The sequence below is a fragment of the Malania oleifera genome, chromosome 10 (genome assembly GCF_029873635.1).
Source record: "Malania oleifera isolate guangnan ecotype guangnan chromosome 10, ASM2987363v1, whole genome shotgun sequence".
Lineage (NCBI taxonomy): Eukaryota > Viridiplantae > Streptophyta > Magnoliopsida > Santalales > Ximeniaceae > Malania > Malania oleifera.
The window spans coordinates 18,705,718-18,729,764 of NC_080426.1; the positions used below are offsets into that span (position 1 = coordinate 18,705,718).

The following is a 24,047-nucleotide window of genomic DNA, read 5'->3' on the forward strand; positions in this document are numbered from 1 at the left end:
AATAAATGGGAAGATTTTCGAATAGAAAATAAAGTTAGTGGTATGATAAAGATGTCCAAAAAATTGTAAAGATAAAAAGAATTTGGTATAAAACATAACAAAAATATAAAAATATTGATGACTTTGAAAAGTTTAAAGAGACGAGAAAAGATGCAAAAAAAGGTTGTTAGTGAAGTTAAACACGGATAATTTAATAGTTAATTTGATAGATTAGGTATAAAAGAAGGGGAAAGAGATATATCTAAACTTACTAAAGTTAGGGAAAGGAAGAGTAAGGACTTAGGAAATGTAAAATGTATAAAAAGTGAGGATGATATTGTCTTGGTTAAGAATAAAGACATAAAAAAAAGAATGACGAAGCTACTTTATTAAGTTGTTTAATGAAAATCAAATAGAAGACTTAAATTTAGAATTAACAAATGAGGAAAAGACTAAAAATATGAAATTTATTTGTAAAATTAGAGTTAACAAAGTTAAGTTTATACTAAAAAAGATGAAAAATGGAAAAACCATAGGACTGGATAACATCCCAATTGAAGTTTGAAAATACTTAAGTGATAACATAATTATATGGTTAATTAATTTATTTAAAATAGTTATAAAAATTAAGAAAATGTTAGATGGATAAAAGAAAAAACACTTTAATACCTATATGTAAAAATAAATGAGATACTCAAAATTATTGTTAGATTACCACTTTACCTAAAAGTTTAAGCTGTTAGGTTGTGGGCCAACAATGTATATAAAGTTTTAACACTCCCCCACACGTGCAGCCCGATAGCACGTGGAGAGATAAACAGATGACAAATAATATCACAGAATAAAGACAGATGACAAATAATGTCATAAAATAAAGACAGACGACAAGATTTTAACGCAGAACCTCCTGGTAACCAGAGCTTTGATACCATGTTAGATTACCACTTTACCTAAAAGCTTAAGCTGTTAGATTGTGGGCCAACAATGTATATAAAGCTTTAACAATTATAATAATTATTTTGTAATTAAACTTATAAGTCATATAATTAAATTGTGGGAAATGGTAGTTAAACAAAGATTAAGGTTAGAAATGAAGATCTTGAAAAATCAATTTAGTTTTATGCCTAAGAGATCTACCATAGAAACTATATATCTTTTAAAAAGATTAATGGAAAAGTTTAGGGAAAATAATAGAGACTTCCATATGATATTTATTGATTTAGAGAAAACATATGACATGGTACCTAGTGAAGTTCTATGGTGGGTTTTAGAAAAAAAAAAAAAAAAACGAGTAAATGCAGTAGGTATACTGATGTCATTAATGATATGTACGATGATATAATGATTAATATTGTAAAGACTATAGATGGAAAAACTAGAAAATTTCCAATCACCATAGGTGTACATTAATAATTTATTTTGAAACATAATCTTTTTGCTTTAGTGATGAGCTAACTGACTAAGAGCATTCAAAATGAGATTTCACGATATATGTTGTTTGTAAATGATATTGTATTGATTGATGAAATTAGGAGTTAAGTGGAGGTTGAATTAAAATTTTGGAGAGGAGTTTTGAAATTTAAAGGTTTTAGGATAAGTAGAAATAAAACAAAAAAATATATATGAAATGTAATTTCAATAATGGTAGGAGAAATATTAGAAATAAAGTTAAACTTGATGATGGAGAAATAGATAACATTTGTAGATTTCGATACCTTAGATCTATTACTCGAGCTGAAGGAGAAATTGAAGATGATGTAATACATGAAGTTAAAGCGAGTTGGGTAAAATGGAGAAATGCTTTAAGTGTGATTTATGATTGTAAAATACCTTTAATTTATAAGACCAATTATGGTATATAGATCAGAATATTAGGCGACAAAGAAACAAAATATCTAAAAATTAAAAGTTGTTGAGATGAGAATATTTTAATAGATGAGTGATATAATATTAAAAGATAAATTAAGTAATCAATATATTCGTTGTAAGTTAAGTATAGCTCCTATAGATAAGGGAGTAACGACTCGGATAGTTTGAACTTTTGTAACCAAATTCATATAATGCATTAGTGATAAAGAGTGAGTTACTTGAAAGCAGTAGAACAAATAGGGGTAGATCTAAAATAACTTGAAATGCGATAATCAGTAACTTTAATCGTCTTAAATTTGTCAAAAGATATGATCTATGATTATATAAATTGGTGAAAAAACTTCATATAAATAACCCTATTTGATGAAACTTAAGACTTAATTTTATTTTTTATTGTTCAAATATACTCAATTCCACCACAAACCTTTTATTATTGAATTCTAAGTATACTTTTTAATCTATAATAAAAATCTCCAACAGTTAAAAAGTCATGGGCGATGAGCAAGTGTCACCTACATAGAGCGACAATGCACATTTCTGTACTCTCGCGAATGGATCTGCTCAAACTCTCACAGCCAAATTTCTCTCTCCTCTTTTCTCTCTCATCGCACCAATCATAGGTTCTTGGGTTAGGGAGAGAAAAAAAAACTGTTCGTTAGGAAGAGTGTGTTTTAAAGAGGAGGGAATGACCTCCATCATCATTCAATCCCATGTGCTTGTGCTTCTTCTTCAATCCCCAAATCTGTTTCATTGATCCATTCTTCTTCTTCGTATTCGTCTTCTACTTTCTAGGGTTTTGAAACGGACGCAGGCAAAAAAGCTGAGGCCTCGCACCTATTCGCTGAACGAATCATTTGCTTTTCCTTCAAAAGCCGTGACGAGGCTTGCTTGCCATTGTTTCAAAAATTTCTAGACAGAGAAAGTGTTTTGGAGAGAGATAAAGTCGCATTTGTGCCGAATTCCGAAGAGGGAAAGCTCCAAGAGCGATGTTGGCACTGGTTGGGGGAGAAGGAGCTACGATGGAGCAGGATTTTGATGCTAATCTTAGGGTCCAGAGCAGCGTCTCCTCTAATGGCGGTGGAAACGTGCAGAGATCTAGGAGCTTTGCGTTTAGGGCGCCGCAGGAGAATTTCATCATTCAGGACTTTGAATTGGGCAAGATCTACGGTGTTGGTTCATATTCGAAGGTTATTTTTATTTATTTTTAAATTCCTGTTAATTTGTTTTGTTATTTTTTTTTTCAACAGATGATTAGGCGGTGGTTGTATGATGGGGATGATGACGATTGATTGACTGGTTATAGGAAATTTAATTTTGGGGTGAAACTTAGAGTTCATTTCCGGCATTACTTGTTTCAAAGGAAAATTTTCTGAATGAATAGGAACATATTCGCCAGGAAAAAAATTGCACGTTCAACGTACAAGGAGATTTCCTTTTTTCACCCAAAGCGAGTTGAAGAAGATTGAAAATCATGAGTTATTACATCACATCCGTTTCAGAAGTTTTGCGTAAAATACTTTATTATATTAAATTCAGATATCATTAAAATCCCATATTTCTTTTTTTTTTTGAGAAAGTATTTAAAAAAATCCTATGTTGGACAAGCAGCTAGTTCCTTTAGATGGTTCCTTGAGAACCCGTTAACCCAAAGAACTTATAATCAGAGCAATGCTAGTTATAAATTTAAGTCAAAATAAATTATGAAGGGATTTGGTTTGTTTTGAGCCATGATCTGGCATTATTTCTGTTTCAAAATTGGAAAGGCATTCAATGTAATGCTCATTTCACTTATCATTTATTTTCTTTATTTCTTATTAGAGAACTTCTATAAAATGGCTTTTATTTGGAAACACTTATTTACTAGGTGAAGTGGGTTGTCATTACTGAGGAATTAAAACCCATTTTTCTTATCCAATGATTAACTGGTGTTTGTGGGAAAAATTTCTTTTTCCCTCGTCTTTGATCTGGATTGAGGTTTTATTATGAATGCATTTACTATGTAGAAATCGCATTTATCCTACTAATGCAGAGATTGTATGTTGTTTTCTGTTCATTTGAGAGCCTTCATCAGTCATTTGCCTATCTAACACCCTCCTCCCAGCATTCTGGGGAAAAAAAACTAATTTGTGAAATTCACAGTCTTAATGTGTTATAAATGGACTTTTTTTCCTTATTTCTAAAAATTGATGTGAGTTTTTGAAACTTCCTGATACTGAAGCAAAAAAGAATTTTTTTTTTGTTCATTATTTTGTTCTTTGTTTTTTATTTTTTACGTTTGAAGCTTAGTCTGAATTGTTGTTATTTTGTAATATGGCAGTGTTTTGAAATATTTACAGAATTTTGTGTCAGTGAGTTTGTGTTCACAATTATTTTGGCTTCAAAACATAGTTACATTAAGCAGGATGGGAATGGATGCAGATGTGCATAATCTGTAAGATGTGTAAAGAGTCAAATACCTAGGAAGTGTCTGTAAATTGTACGCTATACGTATAAAAACATACAATACAAACTAAAAAGAATATACCTTTCCAAAGAAGTACGCCTAACCCTAACATCAACAAACATAATTACATAAAGATAATATTTTTACATAGCGCAATTCCCATTGAGTTTCAAAATTCAATTGTAACTTCATCCATGATTCAAAATAACAAACTCTTAGGTATATAACCTCCTAAAAACATTTTGAAGTTTATAATGATGGGGGCAAGGTTATGTCATGATTGGAGCAATCTTCAATAAAGGTTCTATATTTGAAGCGTAGAATCAAGGTTTTGAGACGGAAACCTCACCTAGTAAGCAGGTTCCTGCCAAGGTTCAATTTTTTCGGATTTATTCTTAAAAATTATTTAGTCGTTAAAATTCTTCCCGTTAACTTTCCCTGAATGTCTGACAAATGTTTGTTGCCAGGTTGTGAGGGCAAAGAAGAAGGACACAGGGATTGTGTATGCCTTGAAAATCATGGACAAAAAATTCATTACCAAAGAAAATAAAACAGCTTATGTGAAGCTGGAAAGAATTGTACTCGATCAGTTGGATCATCCTGGCATCGTACGGCTATTTTTCACTTTCCAAGACACTTTTTCTCTGTGTAGGTATTCATGATTGGAGCTGGTCAGAATTTTCTTTTGGCGTGCTTGTTTCCACTTCAATGGCTTTCCTAACAAATGAATCTGCTACTCTCTTCTGTTGTTATGTTTCAATATTTTGCCCAGTTTGGACCCTAGTTTGACTTTTGTTTTTGTCATCTCATGAAGACATGGCCCTTGAATCATGTGAAGGTGGAGAACTTTTTGATCAAATAACCAGGGTATGTATATCTATAATCTCCTTAGCATACGTTTCTCTTGTAATAAAGAGAGGCAAAATTGTTGATTAGGCTACTCTTTTATTAAGCATCTGCATGATTGTTAAAGTAATGATCTGGATTGCAAAATCATAAAATCTTATTACCCTAACTTATCAAAATGATCTTGATCCTTATTAGAGTTGCAAATTGGTGGGATCATAATAGTGGTTTGTTTTATTTAATAATAGTAAAATTATGGGCTCAATAATTTATTTTTAGTTTGTTGACATTCATTAAGTTATTCAAGCTTCAAATATTACTATTTAGGTTGAGGATGAAGGTTTATACTCTAGTGCATTTAATAACAAAATCATGTTTGGTGATGATGCCTTTTATTGATGGGCTTGATGAAGTTATCAATGATGACCTCATTGATTATGAAGCAAATAGTGGCTTGGATAAATTAATATTGGGAAGGTAGTATGATAGTTGCCTGTTTGGTTATAACCCAAATACTTCTAAAAAATTCCTTGAAATAAAAGATTTTCCTAGACGCAATTGGGAGATGCAGCCACTTACAAGCATGGTTTAAAACTCGGGCTTGTGACCAACTCAGTGAAGCACATGGTTGGTCAGATTGGCTAGTCAAATGGATGGTCAGATGGGTGATGTCAGCTTGATACACAAACATAAGAAACGCACACACCCACAAATGCGCACAGAATAAAACACCTATTAGCAAATTGAAGCGAAAAAAAATTAATAGCTACATGGTGATTTTCTCTATTATTTAAAATGTTCTTGGAATTTATTGTTGTTGTTGTTATTAGCAGCCAAATAAATCTTAACAGGTAAGGAGGGAGAAAAGGTTTATTTAAATGGAGTAAGTTTTATACTTTATTTGTTCAAAAAAAAAAAATGATAGCAACTGATTATTGGTAGTGAATGATGTATCACATCTTCCCCTTCCAGGTGTAAGGCTGGGTCCTTCTTTTATATATTTTTCTGTGTAAAGAGGCAGATCAATCTGGCCAGTACACTGAGCCTGGCCAACTTGTTTGGGATTGGGTTGGTTGATCCTGATTTACATGAAATCAGGTTTCTTGGTATAACCTAGATCAGTTTTGTGAACAGTTAGATGATCTTCAAACGATGTTTACAAGAGATTGAACTGTGTATAATAATATTTTACTGTCATATTATGATAATATTATATGATAGAATAATGCTATATTATATTTAAAATTTATCATATTATTATATGTATGATTGTATATTTTACACAATTATTATTATCTAATAACACAGCAAATTAATGATATACCTACCATATAATATAATATTATCACATACTACAATATTTATAATAATTTTAGCACAAGTAAGCTTGTTTATTTGTGATTTTCTTAGTATTAAACACTTAAAAGCCAAATTTTTGGTTTATATAGTAAAATTTATGACAAAGAACATATCAATGCATGTTTGATACTTATTTTTATATGGTTAGTGGAATTCTATGATCCTCAATCTGATCCTGTTAATTCTTCTATCAATCTTATGTCGGATCCTGATTTTAACTACATTGAACATGTGTAATCGTGTATTTTGTGATATCGAACTAGTTCCCATCATAAAATAGTTCCTATACTCAAATATGCCACTTTTCCGATGTATGTAAGCTTGTCCCCTGTCTGGTTTTTATTTCATGGTGCCTGCAACACTTCCAACTTCTATGGGTGCAGAAAGGCCGTTTGTCAGAGGATGAAGCTCGCTTCTATGCAGCAGAAGTTGTAGATGCTCTTGAGTACATTCATAGTTTGGGATTGATACATAGAGACATTAAGGTAGTTCAATCAACTGCATGCAGTGCTTTATTGTCACGTAAAATTGCTGAATGCCGACATTTTTTCTGCAATCGCAGCCAGAGAACTTGCTACTTACTGCAGATGGGCATATTAAAATAGCTGATTTCGGTAGTGTGAAGCCTATGCAGGATAGCCGAATCACGGTCCTTCCAAATGCTGCATCAGGTGGGTAATATTTAATTCTGTCCTTAGGGAGCTATTTGAGGATATGATTAAATAATTAGTAATACTGTTCTCATTTATGTCTTGTCCAGATGATAAGGCTTGCACATTTGTGGGAACAGCTGCATATGTCCCTCCCGAAGTACTTAATTCTTCCCCTGCAACTTTTGGGTAAGGGAGAACCTGATGCTTATATTTGGCTGAACATAGTGTTCAGCGCTGGATCAGAATTAGTTTTGAAGTTTGCTACCATTTTTAGGGTCATTGATATTTTGAATAAATGGATGGCTCCTATATATTTCGGCACATTTGTTCCATTTGTTTTTGGTATGTATTTTCTTTGTTCAATAATGTGGCTTCTCTTTTGAACATATTCTGACAGAAATGATCTCTGGGCACTCGGATGCACCTTGTACCAGATGCTTTCAGGAACTTCTCCCTTCAAAGATGCAAGTGAATGGCTTATCTTCCAAAGAATTATAGCTAGAGATATTAGATTTCCAAATTATTTTTCAGAAGAAGCTAGAGATCTCATTGACCATTTATTGGTAAGCTGATTATCTTCAGGTTAGCTTCAGTATCATTTTAATTTGTTAGTGTAGTATCATAGTTGTTTTTTCTCTCTTATTTCAAAAATATATTCACCATCTTCTGCCTTTCCTATCTTTTCCATTGAAAAAGAAGAAAAGAGTTTCCCTAAATAAATTGGTGAGTTGTTAGAGAATGAGTTTTAAGCTTGTAAAGGAAAAATTGATGGGATCTTTGGAAAAACTATTCTTGCTACCTTTAGACAATCAAGTATAAAGTGGCAAAGAAAAAAAAATCAATTATTAGAGGATAAAGAGATGCATGCGTTGTTTACTTGCAGCTGGATTCTGTTTGGGACAACATTATTCAAAATTTCAAATGGTTTCTTTGGTGTGACTAAGATCACTTTAGCACCTGGGATTATATGGTGTTTTACATTTTAGTTAGAAGTAAAGTCTAAATGAAGGAACTAGGAAGGTTGTCGGGATTTATGCTTTTGCTTGCTCTCCCCATCCTCACCCTTATGTCCTTCATTTTGTGTAAAGCTGGAGGGACGCTTCATATCCCTTTCATGTTTTTTCTTCTTGTTAATGGTTACTTTAGTTATTTTGCATTAGTGCGAGTTAGTGCTTGCATAAGGGTATTATTGTCATTGTTATGTACTTGGCATATATTATAAAAAAAGAGAGAGAAACCTATCATTGTGATTAGGTCTTCTAATTTACATAATACTCTTAACATGGTACTAGGGCATCACCCCAAGACTTAAACCCTAAGTGCACGACCACTGTCAAATTGAAATCTAAAATGCTGAATACACTGCATGGTGTCACAGGCCGACTATTTTCACACCTTTGTGAAAGGGCCGTGCGGTGCTAGCTAAAGCACTCTTGCTTAACTAGCCATCCTATCGTTACCAACATTCATCCGCGAAACACTTTCATTAGCATTCAATTAAATGGTAAAGCAAGTAGGCTAAATACGTTAACAATAGCTCATGACTTTTACAAGACTGATGAACACTCACCCTTCCCTAAAGAAGTTTTTATGTAAATATCGTCCTGGTACTAGGAAACATCAAAGTGACTGAGGAGTCATACTGCCTTATTTGGCATATAAAGGAACTACCAGTAGAAAATAACCCTACATTAGTATTTACATAATGGAAACCCATCTCAAGCACATGAGACAAGTAGTCACAGGCAAGCATAATACCCTAAACAAGCTTAGCTCGTGACACTTCCCCACTTATGCGGTCGACGTCTTCATAGATTTTGGCGCTAGGTACACTTCGACTTTGTCCACAAATGGTTGCATATCTTTTGCAAAAATCCGGTTGATTTCTTCATCACCAAGGTCTTTCCACTTCACTAAGAACTCTTGCCGCTTCTTTTTTGAGGATATGAACTCTCTGTCTGCAAGGATCTCTTCAACTTCATGTCTGTCAGGTGGCACTGTCTTCAACTCTGCCCTGTTTGACCGACTTCTGCTCGGATCGTCGGTGTTGACGTTGAACGGCTTGAGGCAGCTGACATGAAACACATCATGCACTATGTTGAAGTGTTGCGGTCTTATCCCCAGACCTGCCCACTTCTTCATCTGCTTAGAAGCTTTCTCCATATAGGTTCGGACAATCTCTGCATTTTGTCTCCATTCTCTGGTGAAGATGTATGCCTTGGGACTTTTTCCTCTGTACGACTGGCCCACTGTGTGAGGTAGCAGCAGCTGTTGGCCTGTAACAAGCTCAAAGTGGCTCTTGTTGGTTGTTGAGCTCTTTTGGGCATATTGAAACAGAACGGAGCCACATCAAGTAGTTGCGCTCAATTCTTTTGGTTTTCGTTGACGAAATAGCACAAGTACTCTTCCAGTAGCTCTTTGAATCTCTCCGTTTTTCGTTTGTATGTCGGTGATAACTCGAAGAGATGTCAAGATGTGGACCGAAGATCCTGAAAAGTTCTGTCAAGAAATAGTTAGTGAATAATAAGTCTCGGTCACAAACAGTGTCTTGGGGAACACCCCAATATTTCACAACATTCACAAGGAACAATTGTGTCGTCTCCTTTGCCGAACAGTACTTTGGTGTGGCCATGAATGTACCATACTTATCTACAATCACAATCATAGACCCTGTATCTCCCACTCTGGGCAAGTTGGTGACGAAGTCCTATGAGACACTTTCCCATAGTTTGGATGGTATTGGTAAGGACTCCCGCAGCCCTACACTCTTCTTCCGCTCCACCTTATCTTGTTGGCAAGTGAGACAAGTTTGGGTATAATGAACCACATCATCACGCATGTACAGTCAATAATACCTCTACTTCAGTAGTTCTGTCATTGGAGTCATTCTCCCCGAATACCCCTCAACGAACTTCTTGCAATAACTAGTAAGGCCAAGAAAGGAACGCAACTCCTTCATTGTCATAGGGATTTTCTGTTCTTGAATCATCCTTACCTTCTCCATATCCCTCCGCATACGACCTTGCTCAACCACATGACCAAGGAATTTGTTGCTCTGCAGAGCGAAAGAGCACTTCTCTTTCTTCACTTATAGACTACTTCTCCTCAGCCTGTTGAACATCTTTCGTAGATGCTCTTCATGTTTCCTCTAAAACAACACCGATGCTCCCAACGGTGCTTTGGAAGGGCGAATACATCCCACTTCCAATTCATCAAGCTGTTTCCCCAACTTTGCTGACTCTGGAGGCACCATTCAACATGGCCCTTTTGCAGGTGGTTTCACTCCTGGTGACAACTTGATCTCATGCTCCACAGTCCATCGTGGAAGCAAGTCATGGGGTAGCTTATTCGGCATCACCTCCTTGCACTCATCCAACACCGCTTGGATGGTCGTAGGTACTAGCTCTTGGCCTACTTCTTTATCTATCACCACGGTGGCTAGATGTGCCTGCTCACCCCTTCTCAATCCCTCATTGAGTTGCATGACTAAAAGGGACTTCCAATCGTATCCTTTCGTTGCAATAACTTGCACCATGTATGAGTGATCTTTCATCAGACACAGGGAACCAGCTGAAGGCATCAACATTGCCTTCGTCCCTCATAGGAACTCCATTCCTAGAAAGACTGAAAAGTCATCCAATGGTAGCGCTGTGAAATTCGCATGACCTTCCCATTGTCCAAGCTTCACAGTCACTTGCTTGGCTACTCCCAGAGTAGGCTGGGCTACAGAATTAACTGCTTTCATGTGTCCTGTATTATTCTCTAAGGATAAGTTGAGTCTCCATGCTTCCATTTGCAAAACAAAATTATGAGTAGCTTCGGTATCTACCATAGTGCGAGTCCTTTTCCCATTGATCCTCAAGTCCACAAACATTATTCCTTTTGTTCGTGTAACTTTCGGTGTTTTTCCTGCTTTTCCAATGTGTTCACCTGCCACATTGCACCCGTCCTCGGGGCATCATCCTCTTCCTCCTCGCTTTCCACCACTTGTCCTGAAGTGGAAGCTTGTAAGGCATTGAGTAATTCCTTGTGTTGACACTCACTCATTCTGTGAGGTCCTCCACACAAGTAGCACGAAATTTTACTCTTCCCCTTTCCATTGGGTGTGTTGAACCCTCGAGATGACGAAGCTTCCTTAGAAGTTGATGCTTTATAGTTGGCTCCCCCACTCTTGGGTTTGCCTTTCTTGAAAGACTTTCCACCGTTTCCCTCTCCGCCAAAGGACAAAGCAGTATTATCACCAGTTTAGTCGGTCAAGCGTTCTGCATCAACTTGTGTAGTAGACAAGTCTTGAACCCTTTGCCTATGAAGTTCAGTTCTTGTCTACAGTTTCATCCCCTCTAGAAAATAGAACAACTTGTCCTTCTCCGACATGTCCTGGATATCCAGTATTAAAGCAGAAAATTGTTTCATATATTTCTGATTGACTTAGTATGCAGGTCTCTTAGCTTTTTCCTTGTATTATACTCAACATTCTTAGGAAAGAATTGGGCGTTGAGCTCTCTTTTCAAGTTTGCCCAATTATCCACTACATAGCTTCCATTTTCAATTTCCTTGTACTTGGTACGCCACCACAGTTTGGCATTACCAACTAAGTACATGGTCACACTATCCACTTTTGTCTGTTCTGATGCCATCCTCACAGCGCGAAAGTACTGCTCCACATCAAACAAGAAGTTCTCCAACTCCTTGGCATCACAGGCACCCCCATACGTCCTGGGTTCTGGTACGTAGGTCTTGCTAACTTTCGGAGTGTTGGAGTTCCCCATAACAAGAACCATCAGATTCATCTTTGCATCCAGATCAGCCATCTGCGATTGCAAAGTTTCCATTGTATGGATGAAGTCCTCTGACATCTCGCCTATCAAACTTGCTTGATGCTTTTGTGATCCCATCACTTTATCAACTAGTTCCCTCATCTGGGCTACCTCTGCAGTGACAGTGTTGGCTATTGCGTTAGTCTGTGCTTCCAGCACGTTGATCCTCTTAGCATTGTTTGGTGCCATGGTCACTTACCAAAGCTTTCTAAATCCCACAACGAAGGTAACTGAATTAATGTAGCAAATAACCTTTTGCTCTGATACTAGGTGTCTCGGGCCGACTATTTTCACACCTTTGTGAAAGGGCCGTGCTGCGCTAGCTAAAGCACTCTTGCTTAACTAGCTAGCCTATCGTTTACCAACATTCATCCACGAAACACTTTCATTAGCATTCAATCAAATGGCAGCGGAAACATGAAGCAATCATGAAAGCAATGGCAAGCAAGCAGTAAGCATTGAAGCAACACAATTCATTAATTACACCTCCGTTGACATTGTGTGTTTAGAGAGGGAGGCAAGTAGGCTAAACATGTTGACAATAGCTAGTGAGTTTTACAAGACTGATGAACACTCACCCTCCCTTAAAGAGGTTTTTATGTAAATATCATCTTGGCACTAGGAAACATCAAAGTGACCGTGGAGTCATACTTGCCTTATTTGGCATACAAAGAAACTACTAGCAGAAAATAACCCTACTCTAGTATTTACATGATGGAAACTCATCCCAAGCATGTGACACATGGCAAACCATTGTAGGAGAACTGCTAGCACCACTATAGACCTGAAAACTGGCCAACAGCTGCTCAAAGACACAGCAGTCACCATTATTTCCTGGATGGTGCTGCCAGTTTAGGAACCCCAAAACCATATTAATCTTGCAAAAACAGCACCATAGCAACCCATAAACACTGTCAATCTGCCTACCACTGAAAGCCTATCGCCTGAGCTGCCCTTACGCACTGGTTGAAGACTGGCAGTGCTGACACATGTGCAGGCGCGTGAGGCTTCATACAACCGTGGTTTGGCCTGAATTGATCCTTTGCTGTTCAAATTCCTCTATAAACCATATTATTGAATTTTTGGTGATGATGGGGTTTTATCCAAAGATCTCACCTTTTAGTTGTTCCGTGTGGCACTCTGGGAATGATTGTGTGATACCGCTGGAGGCTGTTTGTTGGTGTTTACTGAGTTCATGGGGCCTGAAACAGTGGTATTTGCTGTGTTCATGATTTCTTCAATTGTTTATCTTCTGTGTTTGTGGTTTGCTTCGGTTGTTGAAAGTTGTGTATGTTGGGATGGAGTCCACAAATCCAAAAAATATCTTGTTCGTTGTCTTTTTGAGATTTGCTCTCATGGCCAAGGTTGTGTGTGTAGGGATGGAGTCAATAAATCCCAAAAGTATGTTTCCCTTAGTGACTTGTTCGATCATTGGTGAATAGCGTACTATAATGTCTTGGAGGAGTATTCAAGGTTCCGGCGGAATGAAGATCCCGACAAGCATCTCACCACATTGCATCTTTTGCTCAAAAAGGTACTCCTATTGCCTGCATGTCATCCAGTAATTCTCCCACTAGTGTTTGGGCCACTGATTCTGCTGCCATTGACTGACCATATAGCAGGTGCAACCAACTTCTTGTACTCCAAAAAAATTATCTCAAGTAACCCTTGCTGCAGGGTAAAGGGGTTAGGAACTGTAAATCCTACTTTCTCAATCTCTCTTTCTTTTGTTTTGTACATTCCTAAATCCCCCAACAATCTCATGTCTATTAGTGAAATTACGTAGCTGCAAATTTGTCCTGTAACCTTTGATTTTGAAGATGATTGGCACAGGACGTGGGATTATTGGACTTGACTACTTTGAGTTGCTCTCTTCTCCTATTGTTTGAAGTGCTGCAGCTACACTACTTCAAATCCACTGTCATATTGGTCATCCTTCATTTAACAAGTTAAAACAGCGTGTTTGAGTTTTGAGTTTTATGTCTAATCATGAGTGTGAGTATTAGCACCACCACGTCCCTTTGCTTCTTGAGTCAATAAATGGGCAATCAGCTTTTTTACGTTAGTCCATTATGATGTTTGGGGTCTTAGTTGAGTCGCAACAAAGTTGGGGTTATGATATTTTTTTATGTTTGTCAATGACTACTCTAGGATGAGCTGGCTGTATTTAATGAAAGATTGCTTTAGGTTGTTCAATATTTTTTGTGCCTTTTGTACTCAATAAGGATATGGTTAAATGTTAGAATCACGAGACCCAATTCACTGCTCATATGACTAATTTTGGTATGATCCATCAATCTTCTTGTGCCCCACACTCCACCACAAAATGGAGTTGAACATGCATATGCGCAAGTCCCTTGTATGCTATTGTATTAAATGAATGTCCCAAAGGTTTTTGGAGTCTGATGTTAGCTTGGTGCTTGCTCTCTCATTAATAAAATGCCATCCTCTATCCTTGATGGTAAAATGCCATATTTAGTTCTCTTCTCAAAAGATCATTTGTTCTCACTTCCTTGTATGTTTTGTTTTGTCGCTTATGTCCATAAGAATTGGATAAGCTGGAACCTCGTTCTATCGAATGTATTTTATAGGCTACCCTCGTACTCAAAGAGGTTATTTATGTTATAGCCCTACTTCATGCTAATTCACGCCAATGGGTCTCTTCCTTTACCTAGCCTTTGAGATCCTAACCTATAATTGTTGCCCTGTCATCCTCATCCAGTTTGGGTCTTTTTCGTCATTTGGATCATCCTATTTTGCAAAAGTACAAATGTACAAATGAGAACATTCAAGGGAGGAGAGCCTCTTCTAGCTGTTACTTCTACGCCCTTGGTTTACTTTCAAGGTGTTGATCTTCCTATTGTTGTTTGGAAAGGAAGCCATATGTACTGAATATCCATTCTTCAATTTTGTTTTCTATGATTTCTTATCACCCTCATGTTATTGTTTTGTTAGTGATCTTATTGTTGTTGGGAGGGTAATCACACATATAACCAACATCCAATCTCTAATTTTGTTTGTTGTGATTTCTTGTCACCCTCATATTACTGATTTGTTAGTATTTATCGATTGTTGCTCTTCCTAAGTCTGTCTCTGAAGTCTAAGTCTGTCTCTGAAGTCTTACCCCATCCTAGGTGTAGGACTATAATTGAAGAGATGCATGCGATTATATCATAATGACACTAGGGACCTTGTTTTTCGCTTGGTTAATCTTGACGGTTCTATGTTTCAATCCGTACTGTGTTGCTAAAGGATATATTTATTGTATAGTTTGGATGACTTTCTAACACATTATCCCTGGTTGCCAAAGTTCATCTCATTAGCCACCACGTGTCGATGGCCCTGCCTTCCTACTTGGTGAGTAGGGACTAGTGTGCTGGCTCATTAAATCTTTGTATAGTCTAAAGTAGTCTCCCATGTCATGGTTTGATCGGTTCAGCATTTTAGTAATTCAGTTTGGTCTTTAGAGGTATGCGGTAGATTACTCTGTATTCCATTGCCATATTGCTTTTGGTGGGATTCTGCTTTATGTATATTTGGATGATATTGTAATTATTACTCATGATGATCACCTATTCAGAGCCCAAAGCATTTTCTACAGACTTAATTTTAGACCAAAAATTTAGGATCATTAAATTACTTATTGGGTATAGAAGTATCCGGATTTTGTACAGAGGATTATTTTGTCATGAAGGAAGTATGTTCTGGACCTTTTGAAGAGAGTAGGTTGTGGGGATCCAAACCATGCACCTGCAGATCCTAGATGATTAGCACTTGATGTGGGTGATTTGTTCGCTAACCTTGGAAGAATTCGAAGACTTGTTGGAAAGTTGAATTATCTCAAAAGCAGTCACTCGATCATATATATAATATATATATATATAAATTTAGCAACAAGTGTTGTGAGCTAGTTACTTGATTCTCCGAGAACACGTCTCTAGCATGCAATCATTTGCATCTTTAAAAGTGCACCTGGTAGAGATCTCTTATGGTTCACACAATGTTCAGTTATATATACAAATGCACCTTGGGGTGGGTCACCTTCCACACATCCACAACCAGGTTCTTTGTTTTTGTTGGTGGTAACTTGGTGTCCTGGAAGAGTAAGAAACTAATGCAAATAGGTGTAGGAATAAAAGAAGAAATGCACAGATAAAGACTGAGATTTCAGAATAGTGTTTTATCAACATTTCTTGATTCAAATAACTACTGAATCTTCAAAATAATAAGAGATGACTGTTGTTCCTAAGTGCAACTGAAAATATGGAAATTTCTAGGCAAGACAATGAGTTAATCCTTGGATTAGTACCTGTTTTGGCACTATTTCTGAACAGCAACAGCGGCTTTCTACGAGCCTCTTGCGCTTTTAGCAGCGATGGAGGGACTTGTAGGCATCGCACCCAAGCCTCCATATCCCAAACCCTAAGTGGTATGGATTTGAGCTCTGGAGAGAAATCTTCTCAGAGATAAAAGCCAAAAAAATTGCTCTTGAAAAGTGGCTGAAGTCTCCTTTTTATACTAAGACTAAAGCTTCCAAGAGAAGGCAACTCCTATTTTGCTCTAAAACCCCTTTAAAAAACCACTTATCTTCTAAAGCCAACTACCATCACAAAAATACCCCAGAATATTACAAAATGACCCCCAAAGCAAATTTGACCAAAATTAAACCTAAAATTCAGAAATTATTAAAATACCCCTAGCATTCCATATATGACAAAAATTGACTTCAACAAAAAATTCAACGAGGATTGCAGAATTGCATCATTCCCTAGGAGGACTCATCATTGTGTGAGTTCTCATCTTGGCTACTCGGCAGACATTGGGGGTCAACCTTCATGAATTCCTCTTCACTAGTCCTCACCTCTCTCACACATGTATGACAACCTCAATTTTTTCCACATTTTAGAAGTGGCTTTTGCGGAGTTCTTGCACGCAACACTTCGTATATCATCATAGAATGAGTACAAGCCAGCCACATTGAAGATTGTTAATATACCCAAGTCATGAGGGAGTTCAACTTCATTGGCATTTTCATCAAATTTGCACAGAACTTCGCATGGTCCAATCCTTTGACTTTTCAACTTGTGGTAAGCACCTGCTGGAAATCTCTCTTTTTGAAGGAAAACCATCACCTAGTCACCAACCTGATACTCCTTAAACCGCCTATGTTGATTAGCAGCTTCCTTGTAGAGTTGGTTCACACTTTCAAGCCTCCTTCAGAGTCTTTCTTGAACCTTTTTAAAATTTTCAGCATAAGCAATAGCATCATAACTAGGCCTTGGCTGGTTAGAGAAATCCACAAGGTCAACAACTTGATTTGTATTTCTATTATACCCCACCTGAAAAGGACTTTGACCTGTGGATCTGTTAATGGTGCGGTTATAAGTAAATTTATCTTGTGGTAAGATCAAATCCCATTGCCAAGTGCTGTGCTTTGCAAGGCACCACAATAAATTGCCCAAAACTACCGTTCACCACGTCACTTTGCCCATCTTTTTGAGCATGATTGCACTGCTGTACGGCAATTTTATAGCCATTAACTTCCATAAGATCTTCCAAAAATGGCCGAGGAACCTTGCGTTTGGACCAAATGTGATAGTCTTTGGTACCCCATGAGATCTGGCTGCTTCTCGAAAGAAAAAAGGTTGAAACATGGGTTGCATCCAATGTCTTCTTGCATGCGATAAAGTGAGCCATATTTGGAAACTGGTCCACAACTACAAAGATGGAGTCAACACCCCTAGCTTTCTGTGGCAATCCGAGCTAACAACAACCCATGGGGCTGTAGGTATTCATAAAGGAGTGTAAAAAGACCTGTATTCTGTTGCTGCCCTTTGGAAATTTGGCAAGTGTGGCACCAATCAACAGACTTATGCACATTTTGGCACATTGAAGGCCAAAAGTACCTTTTGGCCACTCAATCCAGATATTAAGTATTTCCTCAACGAACCTTTGGGGATGCATAGCTTAACACCTTTAAGACATACTTTTCTTTCACCACAATGCTTACAGGTACCCATACTTTTTTGAAATTTTTTAGAGTACATACAATGGGATCTTCCCATCTTGGAGGCCTTTCATTTTCGGAGCTTCTATCATCCCTAGAGCTGTTAATTTCAGCCTCAGATTCTCAATTGATCAACAAAATCATATTTGTTATTGCTAGTGTTTTAAAAAGGAAAGGCGTAAGGCGAGGTGTCTTACTCCTGGTGAGGCATGGTGTAAGACTCTTTGGAATTTAATTTTTTATTTTAAACATTTAAAGATAAATTATATATATCAAAATAAATATGAAATTTATTAAAATAAATTACGGATTTTATTGTTTGAATTTTAAAACTGGAATATAGTATGGAAAAAATAATTCTAAAGTCTAACTACATAAATATGCCACATGCTGGCAGCCATGTGCACGCTTAATAGAAATGACACAAGGGTACAAAAAGGGGTGGAGGAGCTGCTCCTTTGTAGACTGGGAGAACACACTTAGATGAGAGACAGAGTCAAGATACGAGAGAGATAAATTGTCGAGATGCGAGGTGAGAGAAATTCTCGAAGACACCAATCGGCCCATGGAGAAAAAAAATTTGGGAATTTGGCTCTGCAAGAGAGACAACAGCATTGGAAAGAGGAGTCTCGCCAGAGAAGACCGACACAACTTTGTTGAAGAGAGGTTTCCGTCGAGCGAGTTTCTTCGTCGAGGGGCTGCCATCATTGATGAGGGAGTGGAGCCTGCACGAACAAAGAGGATTCAGGCCCTAATATTCTATTTTCTATTTTAAAAATATTTTTTATATTTTAGAAAGCAAGTTGATGGGGGGATCAATGTGTACGCCTTAAACTATGAGGTGTGAAAGGCGCATATGGGGAGTTTCACATTTTAAAATATCCCTTCGGGCGTTTTAGCCTGAAAACACAAGGTGTGCTCTAAGAAAGCCTTTTAAAATACTGCTTATCGCCATCATTTTGATGGCCAGTAGTCTAACTTGTTCCTGCAGCTCTCCAAACATCTCAACAGTCACATATCTACCAATACGGTCCCTTTCCTCTTCCACCCCTAGCAGCCATGAACCCCCAAGATCTAACTTGCTTTGATATGCCTTGGGGTGTTTTAGCCTGAAAACACAAGGTTTGCCTTAAGAATGCCTTTTAAAACACTGGTTATTGCTGTAAGCTGAGTAAGTTGTCTAACTTGTTCCTGCAGCTCTCCAAACATCTCAGTCACATATTTACCACTACAGTCCCTATTTCCTTTTCCACCCATAGCAGCCATGAACCCACAAGATCTAACTTGCTTTGATACCAATTTGATGCAAATAGGTGTAGGAATAAAAGAAGAAATTCACGAATAAAGACTTATGATTTTAGAATAGTGTTTTAGCAACCTTTCTTGATTCAAATAAATACTGAATCCTCAAAATAATAAAGAGATGATTGCTATCTCTAATCACAACCGAGAATTAATGCTCAGATTTGTACCTGTTTTCGAATTGTATAACCGCCGCTCTGTAAGCACAACAGCGGCTTTCTGCTAGCCTCTCGTGCTTTGATCATCGATGGAGAGATTTGTAGGCACTGCAGGGTCAATCCTCAAAACACCTAGGCCTCCAATTCTTCGAAACCTAGCTGGTTTGGAGCTGAGCTCTAGAGAGAAATCTTCTCATAGATAAATGCCAAAAAAACCCTCTTGAGAAGTGGCTAAAGAATCTTATTTATACCAGGCCTCAAGGTTCCAAGAGAAGCCAATTTTTTTTTGGCACACAACCCCCTCCCCCTCTGAAAGCTACTTATCTTCTAGAGCCCCACCAATAATAACTACCATCACAAAACACCCTTGATACTACAAAATGAACCCTAAAAGCTAATTTGAACGAAATAAACCCCAAAAATCAGAAATTATAGAAATACCCCTAGCACCCATAAACAACATTTAACATAAACTAAAAATTAAACAAAGATTGCAGAATAGCATTAGAGACAAACTATGGTGGCTTGATTGAGTGCTCAGAGTATTCTATTGAGCCATGCCCCACAGGGCCACACTAATGTGAGTTTGTTCTGTTGAACATGTTGGAAGGACTTGGTTTTCCTCATTGTTGACCTTTGGAGTTGTGATAATCAAGCTACTACTCATATTGCCTCTAACCCATTCTTCCATGAGCAGACAATTTATTCACTAAAGCCTTGGGCGATCTCGTCTTAAATATATTTATAACAAGCTAGGAGCGTATAATATCTATGCTCCAGCTTCTTGGGGAGTGTTTTTGGTTAATTAGTATTACCGCTGTGTATTATGGTCATTAGTATGTGTTTATCACATTATAAATAGAGGGAGAGACCTATCATTGTGATTAGGTCTTCCAATTTACACAATACTCTTATCGGTATGCATTTTATAACAAACTTATATTTATATAAAAAATGAGACGTCTTGTAACAGCATGTAGATTTTCTTTTTCTTTCGGTCGATAATTTGAACTACCCAGACTGTGAAGGGAATTGGGCCACATGCATGTAAATAAAATATAATGATTTTTAGATTCTGTAAAATAGTTATAAAAAAAAAATCATTGCATGCAGTGGCATCCTGCCCCAATAAAAATCATAACCTTAAAGTTTTCTGGCAGAATTAGGAAGTATGAAATGGTAAGTTTGGTGAAATATGTCACTTTAGTTGCAAGCATGGCAGTTTGCGGCATGGTAGGTTGTGATAGTGGTGTTGGTCATCATGGTAGCTCCATGTTGTGAGTGTAGGTGTTATGTGTTTGTGCCTTTGTGGAGAAAGTGGTGGTGGCAATGGGTGGTGGCTTAGGTGATAATGTGATGCAATGGCTGTGTGATGATGGTGGCAGCCCTGGCAAGCAGTGTGTATATTGGCGTAATGATAGTAATTATGACGTGATTGTTGCGGTGGCGCCGCTAGTGCAGTGTTGTGGTGATTGGTGGATATATTGATATGGCAGTGGCGGCAGCTGTGACAGTGGTGGCAATGGAGGTATGGTAGCTGTTGAGAATCCCACTTGTGAGTTTGTCCCACATTGAAAGAATTGAGTGGATGATGGGTGCTTATATACATGGTTGGACCCAAGACCCAATAGGCTTAAGTTTTTGGGTCAAGTTGGTGCTCACCTGTGTGTCAAGTCTACCCATGAACTCTTCCAATGCTAACAGTAGCTGTGAAAGTCATTTTTGTTTTTCCTGTTTAATTTGAGGGCTCATTTTGTGTAGCCCATCATTCTCATGTGCTAACATGTTTTCTACTGTTTCATTTTTCATCTTGTTAAAACATGAAAGTAGGCTTTAATGTGCTTCTATGATTTAAACATATCTATAATGAATTTGAAAATTCAATCAATCTTTGTTACTGTAGTGGCATTGTGATTTTTATATAATGAGTTTGAAAATTCAACCAATCTTTGTTACTGTTGTGGGGTTGTGATTTTTATTTATTGTTAATTTGAAAATCCATTCAATCTTTGTGACTGTAGGGGATTGTGATTTTTAGTCCTCACTTTTGGATATAACCCTCTTTTTTGATATGTAAGAGAGACATACTAATAACAAATGGCTGGTCTCAGGTCATGAATATTCACCTCATGCAAGCTTTTTATTTCACAAATATGCCTCGTAGTGATTTCAGCATTGAAATCCAAGTATCAAGGTCTTTTCCTTGAGCTCTCCTGAGGCAATCTTTAAGGTTTTCATCTTGGATACATTTTGAATGTGTAAATTTTCTGTTGGTGTCAATGACGAAATTAGTCATTATGATTTCTGTCATCTTCCATCTTTTCAATATTATAGAATGATTTACATCATTTTTTTTTAATTTATTTATGAAGTGTATATCATACTTGCAATTATAATGCAGGATATAGAACCCAGCAGAAGACCAGGTGCTGGACCTGGTGGCTATGCTTCACTCAAGAATCACCCTTTCTTTAAAGGGATCAACTGGAAGAATTTAAGAGGGCGAACCCCACCAAAACTTGCTTTGGAGCCAACGGTATGGCTTTATTTTTGACTTGAACTTCACTGCTGGCCTTGTGGTTTTTTATTGTGATTTCCATATTATTATTTTAGTTTCTCATTTAGTTCTATTAGGTTCAGTCAGGTGATGCTGATGATGTTCAAGATTCTTCATGGAACCCTACACACATTGGAGATGGCTTACCACGACAAGGTGATGGGAATGTCGGTGCATCAACTTCTGAAGGACCTGCTCATATAACTAGGCTCGCTTCAATTGACTCCTTTGATTCCAAATGGTATTAGCTCAATACCTTTTATATGCTTATTTGTCTGCACATTTTTCACTTTAACTAAGCAATAGCTGATATTTCAATAATGTTGGGGGAACCTCTTAATGTAAGAAGACAGTTTAGATTTATCATGTGTAGAAGTTGCGGGAGATTATGGAAAAGTCAAAACATGGCTATGAGTGATGGTTGTATGAACTTTATGCTTTGCATGACTGCATGTAATATCCTCATCCTCCATTGAGAAATTAATTTCAAATTACATGGATTCCATAATATCCAAGATCTAGGAAGCAAGAAACTTTTCAATATGAAGCAGGTACAGCGTGCTTTGAAGAATTTGTTTCAAGTTAAAACTGCCAATGTATCACCCTTCACTTTTATTCTTGTGATGAGCAGAGGACATGTTCCTGGTTAAATTTGTTCTGATATTGTTGACTACATTAACAGGCAACAGTTTCTGGATCCGGGGGAATCTGTTCTAATGATCTCAATGGTGAAGAAGCTACAGAAACTGACGAGCAAAAAGGTGCAGCTAATCCTTACAAACAAACCAAAATTAATTTATGTGGACCCATCAAAGCTGATGGTAAAGGGGAACATTATCTGGTCAGACAACCAAAACGACCTCAGTGTCCAAGTAACAAGTCCTTCACATTTCAAGATTTGCACGGTACGCCCCTTCCTCTCCTGTCTGTCTGGTGCTCATATTCTATTTTCAATATTTTCCCATGAAGTAGCTGCATCACCAACTTAGTTAGCCATGTCTGGGCACTTGGGGATTGTCGACCTCATGGATGCTTGAAATGCTCGCAAGTGACAAATTTTACGGACAGGAAAAAAAAATTGTTTTGAAAATCTTTCTCTTATAGGTCTTGACAAAAATAACAAGCTTCCTCCCCAAAAAGACAAAAAGGAAAATTGCACATGCAATGAATGCTATATTCTGATCGAGGCAATTGGGGAGATACTAGAAACATTGAAAAAGTTAAATGTATTGCTATGACGACTTTTCTTCCCCCTTCAAGGCTAGCTCAGGCTTGGAATTGTATTAATGTTAGACAGTAATGATTACTGAAACCGAAAACAAAAACAAAAACTTATGCCATTTTGTTTTGTGAACATCTCTCATTTGAATTTGTTGTAATGGTTCAGCCAAAAAAGGTCATGTCATTTGAGGATGCGAAACAAAGAGCATGGCAGTGGAAAAAGGCGATAGAGGGGCTTCAAAACCGGTGAAACTGTATGTGGCCTATCAACACATTCTTTCAATGTTATGATGATGTAGAGGAACGCGGAGATCCTTAAATTACCGGATGCTCCTGAGATTTATTAATTTATTGAAAAAGATAGATTAAGGCTGTACGATGTGCACAATGGGAAATCCTAGTTTCGGGGCTTTTTCCCATGGGGGCTTTGTTCAGTTTTTTTTTTCCTACTGTATTAAAAAATACCAGCCATTAATGAAAATTTTCCTTTCTTGAAAATATTGTTGTGGGGGAAAGAAGTGGGAGGCCTGCTGCGTGGAATTGAAATAACCTTGAGAACTGAAAATTTTGATCCCCCCCCCACCCTTTTTTTCTTTGGTAAAAAAGCAAACTGCATTGAATGAAAGCATCGTGCATTGCATTTTAGTTCGAAGACAAACTTTAGCAGCATAAGAAGGATGTAGCTGTCTCAATTAAGTTGGACTTTCATTGAATGCGTACTCACTTTGATTAAGGAACTCTCTCATAGGGTTGAAAAGAGGTTAGGGACAAAAGCTACCTCTATTTGTGTACGCCAAGCCCAATGTGGCCTCCATTGAAACACCCCAATAAAAAAT

The 24,047-nt window shown here is 37.3% G+C and overlaps 1 protein-coding gene across 2 annotated transcripts; it reads left to right on the forward strand.

The window, feature by feature from the left end:
* The first annotated feature begins 2,397 nt into the window (after nucleotides 1–2,397).
* LOC131166378 (3-phosphoinositide-dependent protein kinase 2) lies at nucleotides 2,398–23,709 on the forward strand. Of its 2 annotated transcripts, none has more exons than XM_058124870.1 (11): nucleotides 2,398–3,035; nucleotides 4,759–4,939; nucleotides 5,106–5,158; nucleotides 6,880–6,981; nucleotides 7,059–7,167; nucleotides 7,257–7,335; nucleotides 7,547–7,712; nucleotides 21,835–21,969; nucleotides 22,074–22,231; nucleotides 22,673–22,895; nucleotides 23,378–23,709. In XM_058124870.1, the coding sequence occupies exons 1-11, from the start codon at nucleotides 2,835–2,837 to the stop codon at nucleotides 23,459–23,461; spliced, it is 1,491 nt and encodes a 496-aa protein (XP_057980853.1). In that variant the 5' UTR covers nucleotides 2,398–2,834; the 3' UTR covers nucleotides 23,462–23,709. The 2 variants fall into 2 exon arrangements, with proteins under 2 accessions (XP_057980853.1, XP_057980851.1); XM_058124868.1 differs by having other exon boundaries at nucleotides 2,496–3,035; nucleotides 22,068–22,231.
* The last annotated feature ends 338 nt before the right edge of the window (nucleotides 23,710–24,047 follow it).